At 48.0% G+C, this 21,088-nt stretch overlaps 1 protein-coding gene across 1 annotated transcript; it reads right to left on the bottom strand.

Moving 5' to 3' along the window:
- Positions 1-2,997: 2,997 nt before the first annotated feature.
- On the bottom strand, positions 2,998-18,513 carry LOC307240300 (GDNF family receptor alpha-4-like). The gene is made up of 8 exons (XM_080014043.1): positions 18,386-18,513; positions 13,370-13,636; positions 11,234-11,326; positions 10,755-11,124; positions 8,157-8,266; positions 7,396-7,530; positions 4,926-5,056; positions 2,998-3,818 (listed from the first exon to the last, which is right to left on the bottom strand). The coding sequence occupies exons 1-8, from the start codon at positions 18,438-18,440 to the stop codon at positions 3,609-3,611; spliced, it is 1,371 nt and encodes a 456-aa protein (XP_079870169.1). The 5' UTR covers positions 18,441-18,513; the 3' UTR covers positions 2,998-3,608.
- Between the last annotated feature and the right edge of the window lie 2,575 nt (positions 18,514-21,088).

Here is a 21,088-nt window from a genome sequence, read left to right as displayed (position 1 = left end):
TTAATAGCAAGTGTGTTTATATTTTCTCACTATATTGGGCATAAATATGAATTCTTTGTCAAATACTTTAAAATACTCTGGGCAGGTCACTGTGTTCATATTCTTACATCCCCCAATTCAACCCCATTCCAATTTATGTTTAATCACACGTCCTTTCATTCCCCCGTCTTGCCCTGGTCTCACAGAGTTTTAAAACCAAGTCCATGCATTAAAATGCTGTTTGACTGTACACAATGTTAGGAGAACAGCGTTGTGCGGGGGGAACTGTGGAGCGCACATGAAAGGTTTCCTGGTTGAAAACACTGAAGGATCTGGAGCAAGTTTGACGGTCTGACTGTTCTTCACACCGTCGTGTTTTACAGGAAAACAACCCGGAAGCGATCGCTTTGATAAGACTCCGGCGTGAAACCCGGAAAAACTCATTTTGTTGCATGAAAATTCCTTTGAATTGTAGACGCACATTGACACTTTCACATTGGTGCTTTATCTCACGCCCAACCACGTCAATTGTCTGGGTTGTTTTTTTACTTCGACCATTTACATTATTTTCTGTTGTTTTTTTAGTTATATTTGTTGTTTATAACAAGAATACCGTGTATATTGTCATTTATATTGTGTAAGGTAAACTGTCAGGTTTTATAGTATATTTTTGTTTTGTTTTTTTGTTTTGTTTATTTTTATTCTCTCTATCTGTCTGTCTGTCTGTCTATATGTCTACCTACAGTATCTATCAGTGCTACTACACTGATACATTTTCTTATTAGAATCAGTCACAACATCGTACATCAGATGTGATGTGGTTTGATTAGTTCGGATACCATGCGTTTTATTCTGGACGACCTTTGGAAACTTGTGAAAACAGCGGTGGGGTCGCAACCGTTACTGTCACTCGTTACCATAACGACAATGACATTTTCCAATAATTCTATTTATTTTAATTTGACTTCATCGACTTTATCCATCCCCGTGGGGAAATTAGTTGGGCATTCAACCCAACTGAGTGCTGTCAGAGTGAGCCTGCAGCCATTCCACTGCAACTGCTGTGTTAAAGAGGGCGTTGGTGGCGGGAAGGCTTTGGAGTACGCGCCGTTACAGGAGAGCTGCGAGGGACGAGAATCTAAATAGTAATAAAAGTAGAATGTTGACCGTGAAAAAACACATTTACAACTGTGAGTGTTGCCAGCGAGGAGAGGAGTCAGCTTGTGATGAATATTTCATTATGTGATTAAGACGTACTTTGCCATTATGGGAAGCTGATCCATGTTATAATTGCCCTGAAAGTGGAGTTGGAATCCCTCATCCCCAAAGTGAGATCTGTAGGATTCCTAATTTAGCCGCCTGACAACTGTGTTAACTACATCTGCCTTCCGAGATGATTTCCCTTTTTTTTTCCCAGGAAAATCTATGATTTCCGTTGCGTCAGTGGAATCAGAGGAACAGAGCATCTCAACGTACCACGTTGAGCTGAATGGCGGCAAATGTTTTATCTGATCGGATGAAATGACCTCGTTCCATCGGAGCCACCGAGCCTCCGACGGCGACCAGTGATGCATCGCTGATTTCGACCTTTTTAAACATAGGACGGTTTAATGCCTCCACTCCCACAAGAGTTAAGGAAACGACCAAAGAGTTGACGGAAACAGGAGGAATGACAGCACACGGTATTTCTTGCCAAGCCACCAGGCAAAACCTTTTAATTACATGTCGTATATGTAGCAGAAAAAGAGGCGTTACGGGAAGAGAAGACTTTTTTTTTTTTTTTTTTTAAGTTTTACACAAATAAACGTAAATGTACATCTTCCAATCGAAGAGCAGACAAAAAGATGAAATAAAATGAAAACACCAAATACACAACCATTTGATATGTCCATCTTCTAAAACCACTCTGATAATAAATGTACGACCCAATATTTATCAAGGATTTGGGTAAATCCAGGTGGGGCTAAGTTGAGTTCTGCGTCTCGATGGAAAAGCCGTTTTTTTACATTTTTTTTTACATTTTCTGGCACGTTATCGGCTCATAATCCCAAATAGGGATCGCGGTTTAACCCGGTGTCGGCAAACACCACACGCAACATTGGGAGCCTGGAAATGAATGTCAAGGCGGCGGCGGTGGCGGCGCGTCGGGAGCGGCGGTGAGCGTGCCGCTCTGCAAGCGCGACACCGTGATGGCGGACATTAGCGTGGATTTATTTGTCCGGTTCTGCGCTTCCTTCGGAACCTGGCGAGAAGGCGGGCGGCGGCGGCGGCGACGCTCAGCCTCTCACGTCGCCTCCGCCAAGACCCCCGGGCTCGAACCTCAACGAGCGCGACAAAGCGGAAATTTAAACAACGAAAAACAAGGGGGGGGCCCTGTTTTGGCCCCCGGCCGCACCTCCCGTCGGACCAGCGTGCTCTCCCCGCCGTCCATTGTTACGACCGATTTCTAAAGAGGAGCGAGTTAGGAATGTGGAGCCTCCTGTGTCCTTCCCCGTCGTTTGCTTGCTTTCAAGGCTTGTTTGGCGAAATGTTTGGGTTGTTTGTGATCGATGGACGTGAAAGGGAGGGCGGATATTTCATCAACGTTCATCGTCCACCGTCCTTGTTGTTGACCATCCCCGCACCCGCGCTGGGTTTGCGAGTGTCCAGGCTCAAAGGCTTCAATTAAACAGCCCAATTTGAATAATTTTGCGGGAAAGTAAAACCAGGAACTCAGAACTGCACTCGACCGCGCCCAGAGGGGAAGCCCCCCCCCCCCCCGGGAGAACACAAAAGAGTTTATCTCCGGCAAACTTTTACCGTCTCGCGCCGACGTCGCTGGCAAGCCGGGGTTTTCGTGAGAAAATGAGCCGAAAAAAAATCATTAGCATCAGCAGAAGTGGATCATGCCGACAGAATGGCTCAATGTGCCGCTCGGTGAGCAGAGGCAGGAGGCCCCGCGGCGCCGTCCCCCTCCCCCCCCCCCCCTCGCCGCCGCGCAGAGGAGCACAAACTGCTCGGGATGAAATGCGACAGGGTCTACCGGCGGAAAATTGTCCCCCCCCGCGTGGCCCCGCCATTTGAATTCCGCTTTTACCGTCCGTGACGATTTATTTAGCTTGTCCTCCGTCGCCGTCGGTGAGACCCTTTAATCCGTTCGTCGGGACGGAAATACCAACATCATTGGGCGCGGTCATGCTGTTCTTTTTGAGGTGGGGGGGGAATAGCTGCAGCATCGCGTTTGGGGACGGTGCTATTTGAAGAGGCGGGCGTTCGCCGAGTTGGAACAGCGGGCGAGGGAAGGCCGGCCGGGAAAAGGTGCCTCGTCTCGCCGGGCGGCCCGATCGCGGTGTAGACAACCGGATGAAACTCCCCTGCGGCGAGGACGCAGCCCCCCGGAGGGGAGCGGACCTCCGCGGCGTCTCCCTCCCCCCGGGGGGGCCTCCACCTCGGCGGGTCTGAGCTGGCGGGGAAGGAAAAAAGAGTCAAGGCGGGCCTGGCGAACGGGGCGCTGGGGTGAAAGGGTGACAATACCCGGCGTCCGGGGGGGGGGGGGGGCGTCCTCTTGGTTCTGGGGCGTCGCCCCCTCACGTGTTTGTACAGTTCAGACGGCTGCGATGGGGGTGGGAGGGCGGAGGGTTGGCGTCGTCTCACTGGCAGCCCAGGGTGACGGTGCTCAGCAGCAGCAGCAGCAGCGGCAGCGGCGTCGGCGCCGTCCGGCTCAAGGCTCCCTGGCGGCTGCCGACCGGCCTCAGGTCCATGTCCGAGTCCTTTTCGGAAAAGGGCGTGATGACGTTAAACTCTGGGCTTTGTTCCTCTTCCTCTTCCTCTTCGTCGTCCCGTTCTTCGCTGCCCTCGATCTGAAACGCAGGGAGAAAGACGGCGTCCGCCGGAGCTAGGATTGCAACGTGAAACAGTACAAGCAGTGAAAATCCTTTGATTATTATTTTTTTTTTTTTTCGTATTGTTTTTTTTATAAACCTTCATCGGTCCCACAACGGGGAGATTTGCAATTTCTCTGCGTTTACCCTCCTGGTATCTGACGTGTCTAGGAGCAGTGGGCCGCCGTGTAGAGGCGCCCGGGAGGCAGCTAAGGGGGGTTGGAGCGTCTTGACTCAAGGACACATCAGCGCGCCACCCGGAGGAGCCGGGGGATCGAACCGGCCACCTTCCGCTTACCGACCCGCTCTACCTCCTGAGCCGCTGCCCCCCAGACTATTAACATCCTCCTCATTGCCCCAATGAGGTGTAACAATCCACGTCCGGCTGACACCACTTCGTCCCAGCCGAGGCGGCACATTTGCATCGCGCCGCCGCCGTCTATAATTTGGTGCGAAAGGAAACAAATGGGATTTCTCGGCGGGGAGCGAGCGACCGGAAGAGTAGGTGTTTTTCGTTTTTTTCCGGTTCAGATTTTGCGCCTGGGAGCGTATGGAGGAGCGGAATCTCAAAACGCAGCAGCTCGAGATGTATAACCCTCCCAAGTTATGGCGAGGAATTTGACGGGGGTTGCAGAAAGCAGCTTAGGCCGGGGGGGGGGGGGGGGCGGGTGGTTCAGGCGCCGTGGAGGCCGGAAGAATGGAGGTGGGGGGGAGGGAGATAGGGAAGGAGGGGGATTAGGACGGTGGGGGAGGAGGAGGGGGGATGGGGGGCAGACAGGTATGAATAAATGAATATCAACACAAGAGGGTTGATTCCATTACTGTAAACACCTACGGCTAATCCCTCACCACAATGAAAGATAGCGGGAGTCTGGCGGGGGGCGGGGAGTCGCCGGGTCCTATTCTGCGCCGCCGGTGGAATATTGGCCGCCGGGCGCGTTGAGTCAGATCCCCCCCCTTTTCAAAAAAATGTACCCCGGGACATTTATTCCCGCGCAACGGTGTCAGTTTTCTAAAAGCCGCCGTCGCCGTTTTAGCTTTTATTTTTTTTGTTGCGGCGGGACGTTAAAACCCCTGGGTGCTTACGCCGGTGAAGTCCTGGAGGGTCTTGACGTGCACCGTCTCCTGGTAGACGTGCGGAGAGGGCTGAGAGGCCGGCAAGGGGGCGCGCTCGGCGGGGGGGGGTCCGGGGTCTCCCATGGAGTTGATGGCGTTCCCTGGAGGGACACAAAACGGAAAGCGCGGTCAGCGTGACGCCGGGCGCCGCCTGGGAGTGTGGTCGTGTGGCAGCGCCGCGATGGGGCCAGAGGCTGATCCCCGAGGCAATGGCGCGATGGACCGTCCCAGGTGTTGTGATCGACGCCCCTCTACCTGCCGGGGTCACCATATTCACATCACTGATGCTTCTGGTTCCGCGATGGGCTCCCTTTTCAATGGGCGTATCAACATGCGCATTCATCTTTTGGGTAATGGCTCCGGGAATCATACTCTCCGTCGGGTTTTGACACCATTTGATTTGTTGGAGGCGCGAATGGAAATTCAAACATCCTCAAAACATTTGAGAGCCGACCAGACAGAGACAGTGCTCGTCTGGTGTTGAATGTATTGCACCTGTCACCTGTTGTTCAAGCAGACCACGGGCTTAACACGCTGTTTGGTGGGCTGCACTGAGGCTTTTGCGAAATTTACTCTGATGGTCGCCATTTTTTTTCCACGGGGAAATCATACACCAGGCAAATTCAATTATCATTTAAATCCGCTACCATTAAAATCCAACCTCGTAGAACTTCCGAATCAAATTCCATAAATGTGAGCAGACATTTTAGAGCGACTTAAAATAAACTTCTCGGCATCATAAATGACCTGTTTACTGCACTGTGAGTGCATTTAAAAAAAATATTAAATAAATAAATAACTAACATAAATTTTTATTTGAATCATCCACTATCCTGGACACTCACCCACCAATCAGATGAACTTATGCAAATTATAACAACCCACCAATGAACTTGGACCCCCGTCTCCCCGCTCCCTCCACAGTCATACACACAGAGCATTACACTGGTTATTTGTGGCAGACTACGAGAAAAACATATTTTTACACCTTTAAAAAAAAAAAGTTTACATTTTTTTCTTAAAATATAAAGATGCTGAAACAGTTCCGCTACCATGGCCCCAAAACGTGGTACATACTGAACCGGGAGCCCATTACACCGTTGCATCCCTATAGTTCAGTCACATGCAGGTGTGGCATTAAATTTGGGGTTTATTGATGAATGCGCACTCAACATTTTGACTCGACAACCGAAATGCAAAGTGGCCACGTAAAAAACAAAACAAATGAATCGTTGGTTTTGTTTGTCTGGTGAGAATGGCATTTGCAGAGCCAAGATACTGGGTTGTATAAGGAAAGGTCCGTATAATCCACTACCAGCCCAATTCCCATTTATATACAATGGACAGTACGTCCACCCCATCCTCAGTAATCCACACTCCTTAATATATTAATAGAATGCCCACCAAAAGGTATTTACTTAGGACTAATTAACTACGACATTCCACAAAGTCACAATGATTTAGATTTGAATGGGCAAGCAAAGGACAATATTCCCAGCGCTCCAGAGGCAATCTCTGAGCGATGTCATTCTATTTAGAATATTATTTAAGAAGTAGAAGGAAAAACACTATTCATTCCCGGGGAGGAATCCAGTCAAGAGTTAAATGAAATAAAATATATGCAAACATATGAACAGAAGTTAACTCTTCTAATGTTAATCCCAATATGGGCACGCTAAATAGGTACAAATTATGGATACTTATTTGAAAAAAAAATTCTGACTGATAACCGACTCTGGTGAACGGATCATTAACCGTGATCCGACAATATAAAACTAAGGCCGCTGTCCTCCCTCCAAAAAAATGATTACTGTCATTTTTTATTGGACTTTAAAATTATAATTATAAATAAACATAAATATGTTTTTATATGCGAACACAGCTCTCCCTGTGTCCCGATCCAATATCATCTGATTGCACAGCCGAGGAGCCGTGGAGCTGTTGGAGCCGTTCCTCCAAATAAAACATTGTATCATCTGGGGGAACAGGCACTTCCTCCGTGCGTATCTATTTGCAGCGGTAGAGAGTCCTCGCGCCAAAACAATATCTGCCGTGAAATTAATTATTTCCCAATATAGTGTCTCCTGATTGAATCACTGTTGGTGAAATGTGAAATGTGAAATGGGACATCGCATCCGTCCCTTCCACGTCTGCCGTTGCAGTTTCTATGTAGCGCCACAAGATGTCGCCACGAGCTAGTGTTGCCCATTACAGCTGTCACTATTAACAGATTGGTGGCCGTTATTCATAAACAACTGACCGCTGATTGCTGCTATTGACCAATCACAATCGAGCATTCCGCGGAGTCGTGTGACACGCAATGATAGTAGCGGCGCAAGTTATGTACATCATTCATTACTGAAAAAGGGTGGAGTGAGTGTGACCACAAAAGAGCATAACTGACGGTCAGCGACGTGGTCAGGACGCTGCTTTGACTCACGCAGGCAGCCGTTGCTGCTGAACATGTGCAGGATGCGCTGACAGTCTTGCCACTCGTTGCCACTGCCGTCACACGTGCACCACTGGGACACCTCCATGCTGCTGTTGCTCACGTAGTTAGGAGTCATGATGGTGCCTGATGCAGGTACAAACACAAACATTGACTTTTGATATTTCAGTGGCGCCCGCTTGATGTCCCGGCTAAGACGCAGTTTTCCACTGATTTCCTCTCATTTGGCGCCTCGGTAATAACACTAACAGTCCAGGAGGCCTCAAGCTGAATGACAGGTTACGGCGGTGACGCCACTTAAACTATGTTTCTGTACAAATATTTCTAAATGGTTTCGTGCAATGTGTGTATATTAATAAAGTGATATGACTACGAAATTTATTATTTAAGGATTATTGAGGGTGCTTGCCGAAAAAGATTTTCAAAATCAAAAAAAAGGAGTGGAGTCGTGGAGTTTAATGATGCATTTTCTATTTTGCCTTAATCCCCCCCCCCCCTTTTATTATTTACAGTTTAACTATTATTTATATGTTTTTATTTGTATGGAAATTGAGTCACTAACAACCACAGTCAAATTCCTTGCGTGTACGTAGGCGTGCGTGCGACAAAAAAAAAAGCCTGACCGTGATTCTAATAATGCCTTGACGCGACTACCGCCATGGCTGGTCAGCAAAGCAGATTTTGGTGATTAGAAAGAGGTGTTCTCCACTTCTGCCTCATTCCTTATTTTGATCCGGCAGCCTCCTACTCACCTATGAGTCCGGTGTAGGCCTTCAGACACATGGCCCTGCTCTCTCGCACGCAGTTGGAGGGAGACTGAGCAGAGGGCTGGCAGTTGTGCTGGAAATCAGCAAAGCGAGATCTGGTTCACGCGCACACACACGCGCACACACACGCGCACACACACACACACACACACACACACACATACAGTAAGTGTGGGAAGGAGTAACAGAGACATCTGTAATTGAGTGCCAATTTGCTCGTTGACATTTCTATTTTAGGGATTTCATAATAGACTTTTGTCGAACATATTCAGTTTTCACAGGAGTTTGTATGCCTGTGTATGAAGTACCTTATAGGGTGCAAACAGGCACGTGCACAGGCACACAGGCACGTGCACAGGGGGAGGGTGCCAAGCACCTGCCCCTTTGCCTTTTGGTGCCCTTTTTTTTCAGGCACGTTTTATTATTTTTATTTTTTTTGTGTGTGTGAATAGGCATTAAGATTTAATTGTAAAAAGCTGTATATATCAACGAAAAGAAGGGTCCCCAACCCGAACGACCCCTGTTTTAGTCGGGCGGTTGGAAGGGAGGAGGGGCCGACATCATATCCTGACTTTTTTTTTTAATAATCATGGCAGGAGACTAATGTAGTAAGAATAGTGTTTTAATTAGTCTCATGTCCCAGAATAAATTACTTTATTTAGCTGGAAGGAAAAGGGAGAGGAGAAAGTCCAGACAACTAGCAGGAAGCGGATTGATTTTCTGGGAAAGATATGAATATTCATGAGGTACGCGTTCTGAATGCATTCTCATGTGGCAGTTTCTCCTACCACACGCGACCCAAGTGGCGTTTTCAGGGCCCTCCGGCACAGAGACACAGACGACGGGGTTTCAGAAACAGTTTATTGTGGCGAGTGGGCGAGGTGGAATAAGCCCAGGAGCAGATGGACACGTGTCATGACAAGGGCTCCTCTCTCCTGAGTGAGTGTGGGGACGGGGGTTTTACATGTTGCTCCTTAGACCAACCAACGAACAACAGCTATACAGCCACACTGATCCTGGGCCCTGACTACCTAGACCCAGGACAGGTGTGGCTGCTCAAACCACACCATCCCCACACCACAGTACAAGTAAGTCTTCATTGGTGGAATTGGAGTACGGATGACAAATAACCTCTTGAACTTGAAGCTCACGTCACGAGGCAAATTCTACATACACTGATCAGCCACTACATTACAACCACCACTAATAAGCCCGTCTGGTCCGATCCCACAGAAGAACTCCTGGAGCCCAAATTACTGAAAAAGTTAACGCTGCTATGACTGAAAGGTGTCAGAACACACAGTGCATCACAGCTTGCTGCGTATGGGGCTGTGTAGCTGCAGATCGGTCAGAGTACCCATGCTGACCCCTGTCCACCCCTGAAAGCACCTACAGTGGGCACGTGCAATGGAAGAAGGTGGCCTGGCCTGATGAATCAGGTTTTCTTCTACATCATGTGGATGGGCGGGGTTAGGGAACGATCTGAAGGTGCATCTGTGGGATGTGCCGGAACAACAAGCCCGATCCATGGGGGCCCCACCTCCCAACTTCCAGGACTTAAAGGATCTGCTGCTAACGTCTTGGTGCCAGATACCACAGGACACCTTCAGAGTCTGGTGGAGTCCATGCCTCCACGGGTCACAGCTGGTTTGGCGGCACGAGGGGAAGCTGCACAATATTAGTGTTATTAGTGTAAATGCCGTTGGTGAAAGCAAATCTTTCAGGCAACCAATAATAAGAGGTTCACTCAATCTAAGCTTCGAAAATAAAAAATCCTAAATGTTTGACCACAAGTAAAATATTGCCCTGACATTTGAGTGGAACCTAGTTTTTCACATGTCACAATGAGACTGAGCTGGATGCAGATTTGTATTCATAATGTACATCCAGTGGACTTGAAAAATGTGGTGGAATAAAAACAGGACCAGAATTAAAGGCAAACAAAGAATAACAGTGTGATGTTCCAGCTTTAAATTACCGCCTTGCCTTACCTGGGAAACAACTTACTGCTGAAGTTACTGTTACCATTACCAAGATAACGAGAATATTCCCACAAAAAAACGATTTCGAAAACATATTATTCCGATTTGCGTCAGAGACTCAGCAGAAACCTCTGTTCAAATTTGAGAGTATTGCAATTACTAACGCAATGGTATTTGTCAGAGTGGAAACTGCCACAAAAGAAACAGAGATGTCTTTTATGGCTTTATACGCCGTTCCGCGGCGGTGCCTTTTATTTTCACAAATATGCTCCTTTTTATATTACTTTTCTTTGTATCGTTCTTCAGAAATCTACCGGAAGATTCACACTGTTTTTTTTATAGAGCAGTTGACAAAGAAGTATGTTCAAAGGATGCAATGATTTTAAAAGTTGAAACCTCACGTGTAAAATTGATTGTGTTACACTATGGTACCATAGTATTATTATTATTATTATTATTATTATTACTATGAGTTTGAGCACAGTAAATCATTTTGCTGGGCTTTTGTCTATTTGCAGCAAGTGTTTTAATTTGTGGCCAGCAGCACTCTGGGCACTATTGGCATTCCCGGGTCGCGACGGCGTAGCAACACCTCGCTCACCTACACAGCTCGTCTCTGGAGCAGTAGATCTGCAGGCTCAGACAGTTGGGCTTCCCCGCCCGGTCGTCCCCTCTGGCGCTCTCCTCGAAGGAGCACGACGGGACGATGGTCTTCCTCCGGCGCTCGCCGCACAGGGTGTCGGAGCAGGGACAGAAGAGCAGGGCGAAGCTGTACTCCTCGGGCACGCGCTCCAGGAAGCGTCGCAGCGCCCGGTGGCACTTCTGGCGGTTGCAGCTGCTGTCGGAGCCCGTCGCCCGCTTGGTGCAGGCCACCACGTACTCAGAGCGCAGGGAGCCGCACTTCTCGTACAGGCCGCAGTCCTGCGCCGCCTTGAGACAGTGGTTGTGGCCGTCCACAGAAACTGAGGAGGCTGCGCGGGCGGGGTCCGACATTGAGAACGTTACATCGAGAGCATGAGGGAGTGGCCTATGTTTTCGGGAAGGTGGCCATTTCGTGATTAGGAGTGACACGGTTAGTACCTGACATGATGGAGGCCAGCTGGGACATCTCGATGTTCTTCACGAGATTCAGCCGTAGCTCTTCATACGGAGAGACTTGATACTCATCGTAAGCTGAAAAAAAAAAAACCAAAAAATCACCAAAGAGAGACGACTGTGCATCATCACTACGGCTTTTCTATACCCTCACATGGTTAACCCCCTTCTATCTATATGTCTGCACCATTTGGTGATACTTACAATTATAGTATGTACCATGAAAGGCCAGTAAACATACCACAGTATGTATGTTTTCCTTTCTCCTAAAATGAACTCACCAAAGATGACCAATGCAGGAAAAGAAATGTCACTCAAGAGCATGAATGCCCAGAAACAAAAGGCCTTCATTTACGTTTCCGATTTCGGAGAAACCTTCTCAAAAGCTTTGTCCTTTAAAAACTCAGTGACGCTGTATAAACGGAGAATACAAATAAAATCCAGCAGGCGAAGGATCACTGCAAAAACAAAGCAATGTATTGGACGTCGTTCCTCGTGTTGCAGCGAGGGAAGAATCTCTGAAGCGCTTTTCCTCCTTGACCCTCTCTACCCCAATGGGGCCCTCTATCCCTATGGGCCCCTCTACCTCTATGGGCCCCTCTACCTCTATGGGCCCCTCTACCTCTATGGGCCCCTTTACCCCTAAGGGTCCCTCTACCTCTATGGGCACCTCTTCTTCTATGGGCCCCTCTACCTCTATGGGCCCCTATACCTCTATGGGCCCCTCTACCTCTCCTTTGTCCTCGCCCTCTGCCTCTCACTTGGTCCCTTCTTGAAAGTGGACGCTCAGAGATGAGCTCCTTTATGCATGAATAGGGACTGATTGCTGATTGAACTACTGTGCAAAAACGTTCTGCACACGTGCAGAGGAGGTCCACATTCAAGAGCGCGAGCTGCATCCGCTGTGACCAAATGTGCTGATTTGGTTTGATGCGCTTCACTTTTGATGTGAGTTCTTGCGTCTTCCGCGGGGACTTGTGTGTTTACCGTTTGGCGAAAACGTGCCCAGTATTTGCGCCGTGTGTGAAAGCCATGAGAATGAGAACGCACTGCTTCTGCTAAAAAGAATACTGCTGCGCTCGTGAGGTTGTGGTGTGGAGATCGTGTGCCCGCCCCCCGTTTCGTGAGGAAGACCAGAGTAGGGGAGTTGGGGGGAAAAGAAACTCAGATGAGGGAGGGGGCTGGAACAGGGGTCTTTCGTGGGCGGCAGGTAGGAAGCTTATCCCACAGTGGGAGTGCTTGGGATCACCCGCCTCTGGGTCTTGGTAGTGATTGTGGCGCCGAAGGCGGAGGAGCGGAGTGGCTTCGCCGACGTTTGGGACCTGATGATTTGAGTGTAGACACGGTGGATGGCGTGCACCACCCTGGAGGCCGACATCAGGGTCTTACGTTGAATGCAGGTGGTCGGCCAGTGAAGGATCACAGGGGCGGTGGGAGCATTGAGGTAGATTGAAGACCAGACGGACTACAGAGATAGATTTCGGTGCACTGTGGTGGTGGGTGGATGGATGGACGGCAGCTGATCATATTGATGACATATTGATGACACACGAACGATTCTCAATATACTCTGGTCAATTGTACATTCATTGTAAAGTACACGTTCTAATATACATATGCTCATCAGCACGCCGCCCCTTTATGTTATAATATTTAACTTTTCTATTGTTATTGTCCAGTCATACACTCCTTCTGTCTACAACCATCAGTATACATGACATATTCCCCATTTGAAGTTTATGTTCTATTAAAGCGTTTTTTCTTTTTTTACCATGTATATTTTTCATTATGTAGACTTTTTTCGTTAACAATTAGTACCCTTATTTGAAATAATAATCAATGCCTTCTACGTAGTTGTCGCTTGTGTTGTCACAAGACTTTGACTGTTCAGAATGACCCTTTGTTAGCCTGTGCATCTGATAAAAAATAAACACTTTGACTAGATGGATACATGGACAGACAGACAGACAGACAGACAGACAAGCAGGCAGGCAGGCAGGCAGGCAGGCAGGCAGGCAGGCAGGCAGACAGACAGACAGACAGACAGACAGACAGACAGACAGGCAGGCAGGCAGGCAGGCAGGCAGGCAGGCAGGCAGGCAGGCAGACAGACAGACAGACCTGAAAACCGAACGGTCCAGTAGACCTTCAGGCAGTGTTCCTCCCTACGGGAGCCCCGGTGACACTTGCAGACCTGTAGGGGGCGATACTGCTGCAGTGAACTCTGGGCTTCCAGGCACTCCCAGCGGGCGTCGGGGCCCAGCGGGGCCACGGCCTCCTCGGAAGCACAGTACTCCAGCAGTCTGTAGAACACCGTGCAGGTCTGTTGCTGCAGGCAGCCGTGTTCAGCCACCAGGCAGTCCAGGGATGTGGACGCCACGGCGCTACCTGCGGGAGAGGTCGATGTGAAACGACAGCAATGAACATGACAAAGGACGGTGTTTTGGGAGGATAAGATATGGAACGCTGCGCCCGGGAGTTGAAGACACTGACCGCGTCATTCAATAGGGCTGGGCGATACATCCGCATAACGTCGATAATGGGATACGAGAATCGATATCGTCTCACATTTTGGTGACTGTGATATTGTGATACGAGACGTTGTCTTCCAGGCTGCATTACAGTGGAGTGATGCATTTCTTCAAACTCGCTGGTGTAACCAGTGGCTCTACTGGCTGGGCCATAACATCCACATTACTACAGGAACTGTGACTCAAAATATTTCTTGTGTGTACATTTCTTATGAAAGCACAAATAGTCATTCCCCAAATTTTGTCAAATCATATATTTGTATTTTCGTTTTTTCCATCGATATCACCGAGCCCTGTCCATATTAATTAAACGTATAAACAACTGCATGGATACAGCAGCCGCACGAGTTAAGCCCCCGTCCCACTTGGAAGCCGTAAATCCACTGGCAATGTTCCATTTTGGCGTCACGTGAGAAAAGGAGCCGGTGTCGGTGTTCCGTAAAAGTCGCTCCAGAAATTTCCCCACTCTCGACCTCGTATCATTTCCGGGAAAATTGCTGGTATAGCTGCGAACGCGCGTGGGAATGGAAGCATCGGATTTCCGTCAAGCAGGGGCGGAGCCAAGGGTGGCAGGGGGTGGAGAACGTCCCTCCTCCGGGGGCGGAGCGCGTAGGACAGGTTGAGAATGGTCACGCTGATTTAATAACTTTGGGGTCGGGGGGTTACTGGGGCTCCTGTCTGAGACGCTCCGGGTGGGGCCGGTCTAAAAACCAAAACCGATTCTGTCGCCCAGCCTGGCGCGGTGTGCCGGACGCCGCTCGCGCGAGCATTACGTGACGTACCCGTAAGCGGTCATCTCATCGTTTCGGTGAAGGAGGCCACATTTTTTTATCCGGCAAAGTTACATGTGGGAAAATGGGCTTTGGCGGCGACGCAGGCGTACGTCACTGACCCGCTTGCGCCCTCGACCGCTTGAGAGATTATTATGATTATTGCATCAAACTAAGAAGCAAATCTGCGCCGGCATCTGCTCACGGCTCATGATGTCAGGTATTATCACAGGCCATCGAGGCGTTTGGAAAACGGGGCCGGTTAATGACACGCTATGCTAAACAGGATGTCATTGCAAATGGCGGTGGAGGACGCTGGCTTTTGGATTACGGGTCCAGGAAGTTGTTGTTTGGCGGGCGACGGGGATCAGCAATAACACATATCGCCCCAACTTTGTTTGCTCAGAGGGACACGTCTCCGACACCAAATATAATAAAAGGGTGAATTTTCTGTCATATAACAGGTATTGTTACAGCTACCAGAATCATTGAGGATATTGGAAAAGGCGGTCAAAGCCCTTGGCATCACAGCGTGAGCCAGTGCAATTCCAGAAAAGGCGTTATACATTATATGGGGAGGACATTTTGTTTATTGGAGGGTAGACAGGATAAAAGGCACCGTGACAGGGAGCTGTTCTGGCTCCATAACAGATGGACGTGAGGGTTTTTCCCCTGTCCTACGTACTTGTTCAATTGGCTTCGTTATTTGTGGACATATCAATGCATAACATAACCCCCCTGCAGTCTTTTAATGTCAAGACGGCGTAAAACATCAAACAGTTATGTACCAAAACCTGGTCTTTCGACAGGATGAAAAGGGTAATTATTAAAAAGGCGAACTTGAATATCCTTTACAGCATGTACGGTATAACAGGAGGAACAATGTGCCTTGTTGCTACGACTACCAGACCCTTGTCAAACACATAGCCTTCCTGTAATCACATTTCAACCAATAATTGACACTTTCACTGTTTTGTCTATGAGCCTGTAGTTAAAGATGCAGATAGTTCCCTGTTCCACTGCTGCTCAATTTACATGGATTTTGGGAGAAAACCTCTAAAGGAAAAAAAATTATATTTTGGATCTGGTCGAACGAAACAAACAAAAGATAAAATACTCATTTTCCAGGCGGCACCGTGTCACCTCTCGGACCGCCCGTGTGCCGATGGAACATCCAGCAAACTCGCGGAGCGGATGAACGACTGAGCTTCCCAGGGAAATATTTTGAGTTCAATCTCCGAGGTGGTTCAGCCCACAACCTGCGCTTTGTCCGCGTCTGCAGTTTGTCCACATCTGCAGTTTGAGCGCGACGAGGACACGCGCACAGCTGGACGTGTGGAGCCTTGGGGGATCGAACCCCCCGTCCTCCACGCAAGCTCTCAGCGGTGGTCGCAGGATCCCGCCGAGGTGTTTATGTTGTTTTCCAAAGACCTGCGCACCGAGCCCGGCCTACAATCAGAGTCAACAGCCTTTCGAGCCATCCCATCATCCACCCAGCAGGCTGTCGCTCCCTCAGCTCCGTCCTGGTGCACAGAGGCCCCCGGCTGCTCTCGCATCCCTCGCATCCTTCATCTGCTCTTTAGTTTGATGTGAATTTACATTGTTATCATTTCGGCAGAGAGGCATAATATTAAGCCAAGATAAAGATGTTTTGCTATAACTGACATTGAATGTCACCGCTTTACACGTGGCCTTCTTCCCAGATCAATCGTTTGCTCTCGAATTAAAGGCTCCCCGTGAGAACTCCACTTCACGGCGCCGCAGCCGAACCGATATCGTCACGCCGATGGGAAGTGAGCCCACGTCGAACGGATCTTTTTTACCGAGTCCACCCGCCAAGGGCGGAGTCGGGGACTTCTCGTGGCTCGACTGAGTGGGCAGCGTGCCAGCACCTTGCTCCCGGGACACGTCCTGTCAGCTTCCAACCAGGAGGAGGGCACCGGGTGGAACTACATCCAGTCATTTATGTCAGTAAATATTACATTTTATTGTCTGTACCTACACATGCATCGGCCAAATTACCCCTTTATACACATATATTTGTGTAAGATGTATTTATTGCATATTTAGCTTTTCAAATCGTCACACAAGCACATGCAGCGAAAGGACCGGAATAGCCCCCGCGAGCGTGGGTTGCAGACCCACCGTGCGTTACATCTTTAAAACTAATCCACTGGAGCCTGTCAGCATGGGGTCAATGTCAGGTCTAATACCATCTAATACAACCATGTGTCCATTACCATCTCCACTATGTACGTGCAGTATGCATGTGGGGTTTTTTTTGGTCTTTGAAAACAAATTCATTAAATCGGCAAAGACGGATGACTTATCTGAGCCTCTTCACGGGCGAGATTTTCCACCTGAAATGGGTCGGACGATATTTTAAGCTTTAAAAAAACACACGCGCACAAAGACCCACTCCTCGTCTGCATCTTTTGGGGGGGGGGTGGGGGGGCTTTTGCCTGGGAGAGAAAAGCCCCCCCCGTCGAGTGCTGACGATGACGGACACGTTGGGACGGCTGCGGCCCGCTTCCTCCCGCCGCCACTGTTTCAGCCAAAAGTCAACAAGGTCGGCCGCGTGTCGGATTACCAAAGCAGCACTTTAACCTGGAGGTCGCCGCGGGATCAACCCAGGATAAGTGCAGTTCACAATGGGTTCAAAATAATCACTGCGGCCGCAAGCGTTATCCTCCCCGCCTTAAAATAGGGTTGGAAGACGCTTGGACAGCCCTGTCGGAAACTAGCCTCTCGACCTTGACGGTTGTTTCATTATTTTGCGCGTTTAAAATCCGGGCGCGTCGACATAATCAAATGTGATCGTTTGCCACTCTCACTGAAATTGCGCCGCTCCCTGCTGTGACTGGTTTGCCTAAAGCCGGTTCCCACGCCGTGTTTGAAAGACGCGTCCCTCCTCCACCGCGGCGTCGCCGCTTCTTTTTTTGTGCCGAGCCAGACTCGCCATAGGAATGAATGGACTCGCGGTTTGCTCTTGTCGTTTGTCGGATTGTGTGTGAGGCGAGAGTCCCCTTCTCTCCTCTCCTGGTCCTGCTGGCTTACTAATGCCCTGGTGTTGGAATATGCGGTAGAGTTTGAACATCTTTACAATTTCTTCTCACTGACTCGAATCGGTTTGATGCGGATACGCCCACGGCCTCCCCCTTAACATTATCCTGCAGGTGCATAGATGTGCGCGACGCGCGGTGAATGTTTTTGGAATGCGGATCTTCTCTTCATCCTGTCAACTTTTAATTGATTTGGACGGCAATTAGTGAACCCTACTGAGGTGACACTTGACGGCTGCATGCAGCCTCGCAGGGTCGTTTACGTTGCCTGTTAATTGGTTCAATGTAAGTTAGGATATTCAAAAGCAGAACGAGCTCGGTCGATATCTGCAAATACGAATCTTTTTGCCATACGCACGTCAAAACAGCGGCGAAACTCATCGCGGAGACGTGACGTCATCACGCGAGCTCTTCACCCGTCAGTTTCTCCACAGGCGACGTCGGGAGTTTTAACTTAAACGGTCGACAGGTTTATTTTTTTTGGGGGGGGGGGGGGTTGTTCAAACAGACATGTTGTCCTCTTCAAGAATAGCGCAATAAAGACCTCCCAGCCGGCGGTGTGATCTGAGCTGGCGGTGGGCACCGCAACTTTGGACTCGATCTAAAAACGATGAGTTGATTGGTCTCGGGCGTGGACTGAGCGACGTGCAGGTGAAAGCAGCTGACGATGAACTGACGATGAACTGACGATGAACTTGATGACAATGCAGGCTTCCCCCCCAATATCATAATCGCAACCCCCCAAAGCGCGGGACAATTCCAAAGGCAGCTCACCGCGACTGAAGACGTTCGCCACCAGTCCCAGGATGATCAGGGCGTCGGGAGACATGGCGGAGACCCGGGGGAGGCTTGAGGGGGTGAAACCTGCGGCACCGCCCGGCTGGAACTCACTGCTCCGCTGCCGCCGCCGCCGCTTCCAGCCGCCGCTTCCAGCCGCTTCCAGCCGCCTCATCCGACGCCGCGTTTCCAACTGAGACGCGGAAAGTTAGGGGAAACTCGCGCGCGCGCACGCGCGCAACACCGCGCAGACTCACTCGGCTGTGCGCGCGGCGCGAGTGTTTTTTGAAACGACGGGGAAACAGAGACCCCACGGGCACGCGACGCGCGGCCCCTGAAGAGGCGCGCGTCCGCGGCGGCTGGAGAGCGGAGCGGAATTTAAAGAAAACAAAACAAAACAAAACAAAACAAGAAAACAAAACAAAACAAAAGAAAACAAAACAAAACAAAACAAAACAACAAAAACAAAACAAAACAAAACAAAACAAAACAAAACAAAACAAAACAAAACAACAAAAACAAAACAAAACAAAACAAGAAAACAAAACAAAACAAAACAACAAAACAAAACAAAACAAGAAAACAAAACAAAACAAAACAACAAAACAAAACAAAACAACAAAACAAAACAACAAAACAAAACAAAACAAAACAACAAAACAAAGAAGAAAACAAAACAAAAGCAAACACGCGGGGAGGTTTCACGCCATGGGAACGTCGCCCGCGGGAAAGTGTTTATTTTTTCCTCCCCAGTAGAATGAAGAATGTGATTGTTAACAGAAATAGAATCAATAATCGTAATAATATGATGTATATAGTGTGTATATGTATGTGACGAATACACCTCTTGATTCTTGAATCATCTTTAATGGTAATTTAATAATACATTTTCATTTATTTATGAGGCGCTTTTACGAATGTTCAGACAGAAAAATATAAATATCACGTGAATTTAATGGAATAAAACAGCTCATAAAAAGGTGTTAATTCAAATCTGACATGATTCTGAATTGGAAACCACATTTTCCACCACCAATCTATTCAAAAAATAGGGAGAAAACTTTGAATCAAAATAAAAAGCCTTTTTGTCAAATGGGCACAACACACCTTTGCCTTAGTGTTCAAATGGAACTTCATTTCTCTTCCCGGATGGCTGGGACTGTGAAATACTCCAGTTGCTGCTGAGAAAAAGGCGTTTCCTTGTGGACACACAAAGGCACGAAGGACAGCGGCGGCTATTCACCTGCAGAATCGTCAGAGATTCACGACCTAAAACTTGAAAACGTGGCCTTTCTAGTGCAAGTTCAAACTACAGATGACCTTGATGAGGTCCAGGTCACATAGTTATACTAAAAGCTCTCACACCCAAGTCAGGTGCTCCTCCAAATTAAAGGAGTGGACCTATAGACTCCTGGAAACTGAGAAAGGTCATCTTTAATATGTCCAAAGAAGAAAAAGGCATTTCAAATAATTTACTCAGGTCTGATCAGGTTATTTGAAGTAGAGGAGGATGGAGAGGGAAGTGTATTGTTGTGTTTTTCTCAGTGTAACATGACAGGTGGAGTATTCTGCACGTGTAAGTGTGGAATTGTATAGCTATATATAATATGAATAGCTATATTAAAAACAAGAAACACAATGTTGGGCAATTGCTTGGGGTTTTGTTGTCCATTTTGTCGGTAATGATGGCAGTATATAGAAATATCAGTATTTTTTTTGTCTTGGTGTTTCATAGTTTGACTGGCCAGTTTTCTGGCCTCATCATGGATGGGTGACACCACAGCTCCCCCCAGTGATCGCCTGGTGAATGGGTGAAGGTGATAAGAATGGTTTTGTCGTTCTGCAGATTACAAACATTTAAAAAAATTGCCAATTTCATTGGCGAAAGAATAACTACTAAATAAAACCTCAATTGATTTACAGTAGTGGATTTGGCTTGCGTGTAGTCGCTATGTGACCTTCCTCCAAATGAAAATAAAGAAATTCGGGTTTCATAGTAAAACATGTAACTGGATTAAATCAAAATCAGCCCTAACGTATTAAGTAACGCGTTAAGTAGAAATGCAAATGTTCTTTTCGGTCTATAAATACATTTTTGGTCAATAAAAAAAAGGCTATAAAACCACGGATGACCATATTGCAGAAGAGCTTATCTTGTTCAATTCCACAAACTTTTCAATTCCACAAAAAAGTTTACTATGGTTATTATATAAAACAATATTTATTATGGTCATGTGAGAATAGCACCCTTTGTGAGAAGCTGTGTCATGCTGCCATCTAGTGGTTAAAATAGACCAGTACAAATTCTGGAGTGAAACCTAAAAATCCCCTTCCTCATGGATACAATACCTCAAAATGTTATTGGTCCTCTGGCACCAATCCACCAAGTTATTGGTGGATTTGTTTTTCTTTTGACGTTCTTCGTTTTTTTTTTTAAAGGAATAAAATGTGTGGATTTTTCTTCTGAACTACAGTCAAGTATTGTAGCGAGCTAACGCCTTGAAACAAAATAATCATTCGAGACAGAGCGTTCATTATAAGCCACTACCTGCATCCGATACATCGCAAGACAGGGGCAGCTTCCATTAATTTTTTCAGAACCCAAGCAACACAGCCCAACAGCATCTGAACATTCTGAACAACTGAAAACACCTAATAAACACAACAGAGACCATAACATTCCCAGACCCATAATGCTTT

Source organism: Zeus faber (genome assembly GCF_960531495.2).
Source record: "Zeus faber genome assembly, chromosome: 14".
Lineage (NCBI taxonomy): Eukaryota > Metazoa > Chordata > Actinopteri > Zeiformes > Zeidae > Zeus > Zeus faber.
This window is presented reverse-complemented; position numbering and strand designations above follow the sequence as displayed.

Bases quoted from the DNA above. Each gene is read 5' to 3' on its own strand.
- LOC307240300 (XM_080014043.1), bottom strand. From the start codon at position 18,440: ATGTCTCCCGACGCCCTGATCATCCTGGGACTGGTGGCGAACGTCTTC. The intron at 13,637-18,385 runs GTGAGCTGCCTT...CCTCTCCCGCAG, and splicing joins GGCGAACGTCTTCAGTCGCG to GTAGCGCCGTGGCGTCCACA. The intron at 5,057-7,395 runs GTGAGTCAAAGC...GTGTCCCTCCAG, and splicing joins CAGCAGCAACGGCTGCCTGC to GGAACGCCATCAACTCCATG.